Here is a 12,446-nt window from a genome sequence, read left to right on the forward strand (position 1 = left end):
AATTTCTGCTGATTGAAGCTTTGCTCCGGCTGAACTTTCCTGTTAATTACTACAGTTTCATGTCTGCTGAGTCACCCCCAGGAGCTCTCAGTACTAAAGCATCAAAGCAATGCCCTAGAAGCAATCCACTTATAGTTAATGGATAATCACATTTGGGTTTTTCCCAGCTGTTTTTAAATACAGAATAACAGATACTATTAAAGGCAGAATATCTGCTTTTAGCCATGCATCTGAGATTAGAATTTGTTCTTAAATCTGTAACATGAACCACCACATGCTCTACAGTCTCGATTGTGATGTAAGGCTGTCGCTCATATTTGAGTATCAATAGAACTACTTCTAAAGCAACGTTTCATCACATTCTAGAAATGACCACAGTATCAAAAGGTCATCTGCCTATGGATATACCGTATTGCAGCAAAAAGCCACGTAACAGTGAGTCAACAAAAACAGCTCACAGGGAAGCAATAAAAATGTTACAGAGCTTGGTTATCTGTATTTTCCCACCACCCACCCATACAGGAGTCAAAGCCACCCATTAAACTGAGAAAGTAAAATGATTAATGAAGAATCCTTCAGGAAGTAAGAGTGACAGCTTTCCCACATGCATTCCTTTCAAAACAAGCATTGGTTATTCATCGAAGAACATCATATTAAAGTTCAAAGCAGGATTTTTTTAAATTTTTTTTTCTTAAGTTAAATTAAGTAATTCCGTTTCCCACAGATGACTCTTATAAGAGCAGAGAGGCTGTTGATTTCCTGGTGGAACATTTGATTTGAGAAAACGAGCAACTCAGCAATAAATCCCTGGCTCCTTTTTTAATGTTCAGTTCATTGTGAATTGTTGAAATTTCCATTTCAAGACTTTAGACAAAGCCATTCTGATGTACTATGCCAATTTCAAAAGAATGGCTTTGTTATTCAAGTTAGACAATTGTTAGTTTTTAAACAGGATTATACAAAAACTATTTTTACCTCGTTCAGTTGTAGCTCTAATACACTGACTCTGTTTAGAAGTATTCTCTGTTCCTGTTGAATCTCTTTCAATCGGTCTTTCAAATCTTCATTTTCTGCTTCCAGTTCCTGAAACAAAGAAAATGTAGGCGTTTTAACTAGTAATGATAATGGTCCTTCAGAACACCAATGCTTGTTTAACAAAATTCACAACATATCTGCAGCCTCTCTTTAAATCATTATACCTAGTAAACTTATCTAAAGCGCCTTCAGATTCTCCACCACTAAATTCTTGTCCTTGGATGGATGTAATACACACACAGTTTTTAATATAATCTTTCCCTGTCCATACTCCAGTGCTGACAGCATTTCAAGAGCTACTTTTATCTCCTGGCTCTCAACATATAAAAAACAAATTGTGTTGAAAAAAAAAAAAAAGTAGCCTGAAACCCAGCCACTGTGTTTAAAGATGTAATCTAAAAGACACTTCATCGGCATGAGGCATCATGATAGCCTTTTAACATGCTGCATGCCTGAAGTGCATCGGATGTAACCTTAATCACATCTATTAAGCCAGAACAAATGCATTCACTGTCTTTTTTAAATAAAGTGCAATATTTCCAATTAGCATAGTACCCTTTATCAGAATGAGATACATACATGCTTCTTAAACTAAAATACATTATTGGCCATTTTAATTTTTTCCCACTATTAAAAGACTATTTTATAAATATATATAAAAAACCCCCAATGACCTATTTAAACAGACAAAAGCTAAAAGTTCAGAGTTAAGCTACCATTACAGTAACGTCTCATAATGCACATAGTAAGGTACTTTAATAGTACAGTTGCTACAATAAGATATGCAGGATTCTCAGTTTCAGGACCTATGATGTCAAGTCATTCTGTTGTATACTAAAATATTTCATAATGGCAGCCTCAGTTTTAAATTGGCTAGTTTCCCCAGTTTAAAAAATTAGCCCCTCAATGTTATTTCACTTTTTAAAAATACTTTACTGGCATACTAATAAGCTGAGGAAGGAAATGCCATAGATTATTCTAGCAATTATAGCAAGCAAATTCATTTTCTAGTAAGACACCTACTAATATATTTTATATTTTCCTTAATTCAGTGAAATGCTTAAAAGGTTGAAATAAAAGTTAGCTTCTTATTACACCATCATTTATCAACATTTGAGTGCTCTTTACAGAATCTACCTATTTTAACTAATAAAAGCCTCTGCAGAACATATTCTAAAATAGACACTACATACAACAGGGGTGGCCAACCTGAGCCTGAGAAGGAGCCAGAATTTACCAATGTACATTGCCAAAGAGCCACAGTAATATATCAGCAGCATAGGCGCCGACTTCTGCTGGCACCGGTGCGTGCTTGACCACCCTCTGTCCCCGGCCCTGCCTCTTTCCCACCTCCTCCCCTGAACGTGCCGCTTTCCCGCTCCTCCCCCCTCCCTCCCGGAGCTTGTTATGCTGAGAAACAGCTGTTTTGCGGCGCAAAACGCTGAGAGGAGAAGCGGAGACGTGGCGCGCTCAGGGGAGGGGAGCTTGGCTGCCGGTGGGTTCAGAGCACCCACCAATTTTTCCCCATGGGTGCAGCACCCGTGGAGTTTGTACCTATGGTCAGCAGCCCCACCATCAGCCCCCTTCCCCGTCCCCCTCCCCCCTGCTTCCAGCACCTCCCACCCACCGGGAGCCCTGCTGATCAGCTGTTCCATGGTGTGCAGGAGGCTCTGGGGGGAGGAGCAAGGTTACAGCAGGCTCAGGGGAGGGGGTGGGAAGGGGTGGAGTGGGGGCAGGGCCTGTGGCAGAGCCAGGGGTTGAGCAGTGAGCACCCCCCGGCACATTGGAAAGTTGGCGCCTGTAGCTCCAGCCCCAGAGTCGGTGCCTGTACAAGGAGCCGCATAGTAACTTCTGAAGAGCCAAATGGGGCTCCAGAGCCCCAGGTTGGCCACCCCTGACATACAACATAGGGCACAAGAGGGAGAACTAGCTTAAAAATGTCCTGCTCATAGTTATCAGGTGGAATTAGTAAGAGTGTGTCTCATAAATCATGAGGAAACATTAGGAAAATTTTGTAAGGCCTATTTCTTGCTTTTCCATTTACATTTTCTCTACAGTGTACAAGACTCAATCATAAACCAGTAATTCCCTCACTGTCGCCTCAATCCTGAAAGGTAGTAGACACCTTCATCTCTCACTCTAGAGGAGGTACTCAGCACCTGAGAGAATCAGCATCTACACGAAGAGAAATGTTTAATAGCTCAACCTTAGGCTGTTTGAATTGATTGGCATGCATTTTAAGTGGAAGACTTTTTTATTGCGTTTTAGTCAGATGAAACACTGCAGAGATTTTATCCCTTTTTAAAAGATGGCTAACAAATTGCACACTTGCAACATTGCATGTCAGTAATGTTGAGAGCTGAAATATTGCATTCCTCTTATGGGAATAGACGATGTGCTTTATAACCAAACCCCAATCTTTAATCAGACTTGTTGATTATCAAATAAAATATACAAAGCACAAACCCCTTCCTGCTCTTTTTATTCTGATTTACCTGCATGCTTAGCGGTTCCCTCTGATACTGCTTGAAGTTCACTTCTTGTGCATACAGCGGATTCCGTTTCTGTGACACATTAGTAACCTGTTGTTGCAGCATTAAAACATAAAATCATAAATTTAAGCAAACTAAAGTCACGCTCTTTCTGGATACAGCATGTAAGCCCAGTGTTTTCCAACTGAGATCAGCATGATACTTCATTATATATCCCACGGGGGTAGTGTTACTACTAGTTCACGCTTACTCTGCTCTGTTATATTTCACAGAGGATAAAAATCAGATAAAGTGTTGTAGTCTTATTTCTAATCCCCAAACTAATACGGATATCATTTAAATATCAAGGCCCAGGTTGTCATCTACAACCAACAAGCACTGAATGCAGATGAAGAGGGGTGTCACTTCCGCACCAGTGCCTATGTTTAATGACAGCTGCTTTGAGCCTACTCTAAACCATGCTAGCTGTCGAAGATCACCCTGCCACGCCACATGCCCTTCACCGCAGGCACACTTATGTTCCTTAGTGGCCTAGACAAAAATGAGCCGCTCTTGTGGTTTTACTCCGCTGAGGCATTCCCCTGTGCTAGGGCGTCTTCCATGAGCTCTCTAACGGATTTAAGAGGTCTGAGAATCAGAGCTAAGTTTCAAAATAACCACATACAAATTAAGAGAATCAGAACTTGCTCCCAAAGATAAGCAGTATAATGATTTTCCGTTCTATGGACCAGGCAATTTTAGCAAATAAAAGTCAGGCCCCTGGCCAACATGAAGTGCTACTGAGGAAATATTTTTAAAATGTGAGGATACCCGTGAGCGTGCCCGGCCCTGTTTCACATACTAGTCATCTCTGCTTCTGGACCGACGGGCAGCAAGCGGAGGAAATATACAATAGCAGTTTTTAAAAAAAGCTTTAGAAAAGAGTAATTTAACTAATGAATCACTTTCACTTGCCTTGCCCACTGGATGGGATTTAAATCAGTGTTACCGTTTACGGCACATTAATAAAAGTTAGAAACCCCAGGAGCACCTGGGAGTCACATTCTGTATAAGCATTTCAGCATTCGCCACAGAGGATCATTTAGATGGAACAAAAACTTAGAGAAAATATTACTGAGGATGGATTTAGAATAGAACTTCGATTCACACGGTGTCTTTCACACCAGTAAAGTCATGAGGTTTGTGACAGTGCAGTAATGGTGTATAAACAGCCACCATTGTGCTCACCAGTAGCTCATATGCAGCTCTGGACAACAGAAAAAGTTTATTGACAAAGAATGTTGGCCAGAACAACAGGGACATCCCTATTCATTCTGAGAAGTACTGTATCATAATACAGTGTTCTTTCTAGGCAGTCATCAGACATGGGCAAAGAGGACAGGGGGCCAACATCTTGCCAGAGTGGAATCTTTACAAGAATACAACATGCAGTGTCAGTAATGCATATGAACGTATGAGCTTCCTCAGTGACAGACATTTAGTGAGACATTTAGCATAGAACAAATAAAGCCTGACCTTTTGTTCAGGCTGTCCTTTCTTCATAAGCTCCCTTGCTAAAAAGCAACAAAAGTTAGGTTTTTAATTTTTTATATATACTTAATTTAAGTTAGACATTGATGTAACAGTGATATTAGAGGAAATATCTAATCACCAATTGGCATTTCTGATTTGTTAACAAAGAATAATCACAAATCCAAATAGTTTTACTATTAGTAAGACAATGTTTCTCATTATCATTGATAATGCTATACCAATTTCAGGAGCTGTCTAAACAAGTAGTCCTATTTAAAATGCATCATTTCCATTTTTGATTATTTTCCAAACGTATAACATTTTTACATCATATACAATATTAGGTTTTGTAACAGCATAACATTACAATGGAGCAGGGGTAGGCAACCTATTGCCCGCGTGCCGAAGGCAGCCCACGAGCTGATTTTCAGGGTCCTGGCCACCGGTCCGGAGGGCTCTGCATTGTAATTTAATTTTAAACAAAACTTCTTAAACATTTTTAAAACCGTATTTACTTTAGTTTAGTTATATATTATAGACTTATAGAAAGAGACCTTCTAAAAATGTTTAAACTTATGACTGGCAGGCAAAACCTTAAATTAGAATGAATAAATGAAGACTCGGCACACCACTTCTGAAAGGCTGCCGACCCCTGCAATGGAGTATCCCAGGATTAGATAAAATTTAAATGTTCCCATTCTGAATAGAAGTGACAATCTGTCCTCCAACGTTAGCGTGCCGTATACTGTGACAATATCACATCCTTATATTGAATAAACTTATTTCCAAAAAGACATTGTCCACAAAATTATTATTCAGATAGTATTAATATAAGCATTGTAATGTTTTAAAAAAATTTCTTCCCAGTCAAGAGCCAACACTCCCTGTAAGAGGAATAATAAGCATGAAAACAAAGAACCCAGAAGGAAAGAAAGAGAAATTTCTCCCAAATATAGGAATGCTTCTCATACCTTTGCTGGAATCCTCAATGGCAGTCTTTATTAGGGCCAAAATGTCAATATTGTCACCAATTCTGGCATAGTAAGAACAGTCATGACCAAGGGCATCAACCAAACTAACATCTGCACCATTTTTTAGCAGAACTTCAACCGCATCCTTGCAGCCATATTCACAGCCTAACATTAGAGCAGTCCTGGGGGCAGGGAGAAAGACCACACACACAGACACACATCAGACACGTAAGGAGACAATATTTGCAATGGACAGCTTACTTGAAGTAGTAATCACTACTTTTTTGTAAACTCAATTACAGAAGCCTGTGCTTAGAGAAAGAACCTTTCCTCAATGCATCTTCATGTAATTGGATTTTTCTATTTAACCAATATGTAAAGTATTAGTTTAATAAAACTACTGAGCTAACATGCTTTCTTCACAGAGAAAATGACAGTAAACCCAAGTCTTATTTTCCTCAAAAGTCTCCTGATTTTCAAAACACAGGTTTATTATCCCATCCTTCATTTCAAGTTTTACTAAGAAGTTCAGCACACAAATTACAAATACTATAGAAAAAAAAAAGGTATCAGAAGAGTCACAAAATACCTCAGACCAAATTCTGAAGGTGCCTGGAAACATGTAATCCCACCCAAACAAGTGTGTATGCACCTTTCAAAGTATTGTTGCAAGCTCCCATATTCTAACCACGACAAGCCCCAGGCCCACGCCCTCAGCATAGTGTATTTATAATCCAAGAAGAAATATCTGGGGAAGAAGTGGCTGTGCATGAAGCTCAGTACAGATATGTAAACACACAAGGTAAAAATTACAAGAGGGCCTAAGTCACTTAGGAGCCTTAATGGGATTTGGGCGCTTTTAAAAATGTGACTTGGAGAGGAGCAGCAGACAGGCAACACAGCGCACCATGAAGGGCTATGTTGTGAAGATAAATTTTTTCACAAGTGCCTGAGTTCAGAGAAGAGGTAATCCCTTTCACTTGGGTCTTTCAGCTGTCAACTCTACTTCTCTCCAATTTACTATAAGCACCAGACTACATTCTCTACACAAGTCACCAGTCTTTCAGCTGCATAAGCCAGAAATACATACACTGAAAAACATGGAAATGATTGACTTTGTTTGTGGAAACAGGCATTTTGTGAATGCTCTCTCATTTATTTATATTACTTGAATTGGCTAATCAACATTTGAAGTCTTAATTTAGTATATGTTTCAGCTGTACAGTTTGACAAGTTTATTTTACAACTTGAAAGTCTGAAAGCTGAGAGACTTCTGTTGTTTAAGAATACAGATACATTGCCAACATATCCCAGTGGCATGTGTTACCTGTTTTGTTTGTCTCTGGCATTCACATCAGCTCCCCTGTCGATCAGCAGCTGACAGACTGTTGGACGACACATCTGAGTGGCCAGCACTAGGGGTGTCCTCCCATCCTGGAAAACAGGAAAAATTGGGAAAGGGCACATTCTCAAAGAGGAAAAAACAACAACACATTCTGAAGAGAAGGAAGGATAGCAATAACTAGTGACTTACTCCATCTTTGGCATTCACTGCGGCACCATGATCACACAGTAGCTGAATGCTAGAGGAACAGTCTGACATAGCTTTTGGGAACAAAGAAAAGAAAGAGTGGTTTAAGTGTCTGAGGAGAGCCTTCCATGGAGTGCCAAGTACGCCTAGGATTCCACTTTTAAGCCTTCATCTCCCAAGCTCCACTGTGCAGCCACCATTCCTCTAGCTCAGCAGTACCAGAAAGGACTCAAACTTGTTGCAGCCCTTTAATTAGCCATAGGAATTGCCGAGCAGCGAGAGGCATTCCCCCTATATACGCTCCTTACCGTGAGCTAAGCACTCCTTGAATGCTGCTCACAACCTACGGAGCAAGATACTGGGAATCAAACCCAAACAAGATGCTTGTATTTTATTCTGTGCAGGACAACACAGATACCTATAGAATATGAATTCAATAATTGACTATTTTTATCATAGTGCTGTGCTTTTGAATGGACTCTAAGGAAAGTGATAGCTATATTCTTCAGCACACACCACAGAATCAGACTATCAGGGTTGGAAGGGACCTCAGGAGGTCATCTACTCCAACCCCCTGCTCAAAGCAGGGCCAATCCCCAATTTTTGCCCCAGATCCCTAAATCCCTCAAGGATTGAACTCACAACCCTGGGTTTAGCAGGCCAATGCTCAAACCACTGAGCTACCCCTCCCGCCCCTCCACATCTAAAAGTTTACAGTGCAAGGAAAGTTCACCAGCAGGAACAAACATTCCTGTACTAAAATTCTAAACAACTGGCCTTAGCCTTATGCTGGAGGAGGCAACTTAACTGGAAAGTAGTGTCATTTGGGGCAGTATCTGTGCAAGGTCCCTCCAGAATACCGTAACCCAGCTTCCACCCTCTAATACACTGTTTCTCAGGAAAGTCAAATTCAGCACACAGACAGAGTGTCTTATGCTTTAGGATTCAGTGAACTCTGGTGCTATGCTCTTGAAAGCATGTGCAATTTGCAATGAACACACAATCACAGTCCAAAATGTTAAGGAGGGGCATAGAGTTTTAGAAGGATTTAGACTGATCGAGACTAAACTATATTTAAGCTACGTCTACACTACGCAGCTTTTAGCGACACACGGCTCTGCCCCTACAGCCGTGCTGCTAAAAGGCATCCAGCGTAGCTGCTGTTTGTCAGCAGAAGAGAGCTCTCCCGCGGACAAAAGACTTCCACCCACAATGAGTGGCGGTAGCACTGTCGGCAGGAGAGCGGTCCTGTCAACAAATCACTGTCCGCACCTGCGCTTTTCCTTGACAAAACTTACCTTGGGGGGGTTAACCCCTCTAAACGACAAAAGTTTTGTCGTTCACTTGCCATTGTAGACAAAGCCTTAGTCTATTAACATTGTACACCAGTGTTCAGAGCATCATCTTGTGCCATATTGTTAACATTTCAGTGAAAAACTCATTTGTTATATGCAGTTCTCCAACGTCTTTTGTTCTTGTAAACTGATTGATGACCTGTCAAAGGCACATTTTCCTCTGTGAGGACAAAGTCTATGACAATTCAAAGTTTTAAGAAGCAGCCATTTGGGTAAGAGTGGAAAACTTAATCTAAAAATAGGTCTTAAGCAGTAATCCAGTTCCTCGCACTGATCTAAAAATGAATAAAATTTTATCAAGCCCCCCCTCCTTCTGCCTCCACAGACACAGATACACTTTTAGCTTAGAAGCAGGAGATATTTCAACCAAAGAGTTTTTCTCAAAATTTTAGGCACCTGAAAACAGAATTCGGGTTTGAGTGCTTCTCAACACTACAGATATTAGCTGAGTGATAGAAGAAGAAAAATTATTCATATACATATTTTCTACCACAGGTTTAATAAGGTCAACTGAAGGAGAAAAAATAACCTATGCCAATTTCTTCTACAGTAGATACATTATGATAAATTATATTTCTTACTGAAAAGGATACTCTAAAGGAGAATCTCTTAAAACCAACAGAAATAAATAACTTCATGCAGCAGTTCCTGGAATGGCAAAAACACTGCTTACCAGCATCATGAAGAGCAGTTCTACCATGAAGATCCAGATTTTCAGTTGGACAATTGTACTGTTAAAAGAATAATTCTTATTTACTAGATATGTATCAAGATTTAATTCCAATATTTATAATGCACAAGTCACTCAGACTTACAAGTAAAAGAACTAGAAATCACTGAACTAGAAACATTTAAACTAGGGCTGTTGATTAATTGCCGTTAACTCACGCGATTAATTAAATAAAATTAATTGTGATTATTCGCAGTTTTAATCGCACTGTTAAATAGTAGAATACAGTGTTCCCTCTAATTTTTTATGTCCATGTGCGGAATGAATTTTGTTAAGTGCACCAATATGGAGGCGACGTGTGACACATCACCTTCATATTGATGCACATAAAATTCATGTGGTGGGGGTGGGGCAGAAGGGTTCAGAGTGGGGGGCTCAGGGTTGGGGTGCAGTGGGGAGTAAGGGCTCTCACGGGGGGAGTAAGGGCTTTGGGGTAGAGCTGCGGATGAGGGGTTTGGGATGTGAGGGGGGGCTCAGGGCTGGGGCAGAGGGTTAAGGTGTCGGGGGAGTGAGGGCTCTGGCTGGGTGTGCAGGCTCGAGGGTGGAGCTGGGGATGAGAGGTTCAGGGAGGGGGCTCAGGGCTGGGGCAGAGGGTTGGGTGCGGGGGGGAGGAGTGCTCCAGCTAGGGGTGAAGGCACCTGAAATGAGGGGCTCGGGAGGGGGCCCAGGGCTGAGGGTACAGAGGGTGCGAGCAAAGGGTTGGGGTATGGGGGGTGTGGGCTCTGGAGTGGGGTTGGAATGAGGGGTTCAGGGTGCAGGCTGCCCCGGGGCTGCAGATGGTGGATTGGGGGGGGGGAGAAGAGAGAAACACTGCCCCCCAGCCCTCTCTCAACGCAGCAGCTTGCGGCCGGGGTTCCTCTCTCCGGCAGCTCCGATGGACCTGGGCCGGGCCGGGGGAGGGGCTCCTCTCCCCCGGCAGCAGCAAGTCTGAGGCCGGTCGGCTCTGGGGCCGGCGGGGAGGAGCGCCTCTCCCCACTGCAGCCCTGAGCTTTTGCGCGGGGCTTCATAGGCAGCTGCACGGCCATGCAGCTTACAGGGAACTCAGGTAAAATACCTACTGAAATTTATTAAATATTTTTGGATGTTTTTCTACATTTTTAAATATATTGATTTCAATTACAACACAGAATACAAAGTGTACAGTGCTCACTTTGTATTATTTTTATTATAAATATTTGCACTGTAAAAAATATAAACAAAACAAATAGTATTATTCAATTCACCTCATATAAGTACTGAAGTGCAATTTCTTTATCGTGGAAGTGCAACTTACAAAAGTAGATTTTTTTTTGATACCTAACTGAACTCAAAAACAAAACAATGTAAAACTTTGCTACAAGTCCACTCAGTCCTACTTCTTATTCAGCCAATCGCTAAAAGAAACAAGTTTGTTTACATTTACAGGAGATAATGCTTATTTACAATGTCACCTGAAAGTGAGAACAGACATTCACATGGTACTTCTGTAGCTAGCACTGCAAGGTATTTACGTGCCAGATGCACTAAAGATTCACATCACCAAAAGGGGAATTTAGGGGCAGGTGCAGTACCACAAATTAGTTTAAAAAAAAAATTAAAAGTAACTATAAAATTAACAGCATCTCTTGAAGAACACGTACTTCCCTTTTACGTCTAAACGTAAAATGTGGCACAAAGATTGATTTACTGTCTTCAATACCTGTAATAGCTTTTGCAAACAAAGAGCATGTCCATATTTTGCAGCAAGATGCAACGCATTTCTCCCTACGGATTAAATATACACAAAAGCATTAAATTGGGAACTACAGTAGGGCTATCAATATCAACATGCAGTAACATATACCATGAAGACATTTAATATGTTTCCCTTGTATCCAGATACTTCACTATTCATAATACAATATTGTAATTCATAAGGAACAAGAAATTTGACACACAGATAAAATAACTAAACAAATTTGTATTTCTTCTTTTCACCACCTTCCCAATTTTCACATGCCTCCTTACTCACTACTAAATTCAGAATCTCGATAGAACTTTGAGGTTATGAAAATCCCATGAAACTTCCAGGCTGGTTTCTGGACCAAAGGCAATTCAGAAAAGCATCTGCATGGTTTTACATACTACTCAGAATCAAACCTTTTGAAATTCTCCCAGCACTTTTTCCGAACTCCATAAACCATGCTGTTCCCATACATATTGTAAATGTATTTATTAAGATTTACTTAGCTGGAATAGCAAATGTAGACACAAGTCCATATTCAGAGGAGCCAGAGTACTTAAAATCATTTAAATCCTTTTGAGTTAAACTTTTCTATTGCCTGGAAATTTGTTCAATTCAGAGAACCTAAACTATATCCAACACAGAATCAGACAGTTTGAAGCATGTACTCTATGCCATGTTTCTAGCCATGAGGAAGCAAAGAATTTCAAGTAGTTATTCAACATGTGCTCAAGTCTGCATCTATTTTAGCCTGTTCCATACTACAGGACAAGTTACAAGCATTTAATGTAGATTTTGTTTTGGGACGGAAATCAGACCTGTGCCAAGTGTTTTTGAAAATTTCACCCTTAAACTTTAAGGAAACATACCTGCAGCATCGCTGGCTACGATATCAACCCCATGTACAAGAATGGTATTCAAACAATCCAGATTTCCTTTTGATGCTACAACATGAAATCTAAGGGGGGGAAAAAAAGATACTATGCATTTCTTGGCTTAAACAGACTAGTTCTGCATGGAAGAACAAAAAGAAAAAAGGGTAACATTTGCCAGCAGAGGCAGAGCACACAAGGAGAAAAAAAAACCAAAAGAACCCACAGTTGTACAGTGAAGTGTTA

At 40.6% G+C, this 12,446-nt stretch overlaps 1 protein-coding gene across 4 annotated transcripts in view; it reads right to left on the reverse strand.

The window, feature by feature from the left end:
- Positions 1–12,446, reverse strand: part of UACA (uveal autoantigen with coiled-coil domains and ankyrin repeats) — a 72,507-nt gene that overhangs the window by 16,261 nt on the left and 43,800 nt on the right. For all 4 annotated transcript variants that reach the window (XM_073304516.1, XM_073304518.1, XM_073304514.1 and 1 more), the window contains exons 3-11: positions 12,198–12,286; positions 11,305–11,369; positions 9,570–9,627; positions 7,545–7,615; positions 7,338–7,444; positions 6,011–6,192; positions 5,043–5,080; positions 3,531–3,617; positions 976–1,083 (exon numbers count right to left, since the gene is read on the reverse strand). In XM_073304516.1, the coding sequence (XP_073160617.1) occupies positions 976–1,083; positions 3,531–3,617; positions 5,043–5,080; positions 6,011–6,192; positions 7,338–7,444; positions 7,545–7,615; positions 9,570–9,627; positions 11,305–11,369; positions 12,198–12,286 (805 nt within the window). The remainder of the gene's footprint in view (positions 1–975; positions 1,084–3,530; positions 3,618–5,042; positions 5,081–6,010; positions 6,193–7,337; positions 7,445–7,544; positions 7,616–9,569; positions 9,628–11,304; positions 11,370–12,197; positions 12,287–12,446) is intronic.

The sequence above is a fragment of the Lepidochelys kempii genome, chromosome 10 (genome assembly GCF_965140265.1).
Source record: "Lepidochelys kempii isolate rLepKem1 chromosome 10, rLepKem1.hap2, whole genome shotgun sequence".
Classification (NCBI taxonomy): Eukaryota; Metazoa; Chordata; order Testudines; family Cheloniidae; genus Lepidochelys; species Lepidochelys kempii.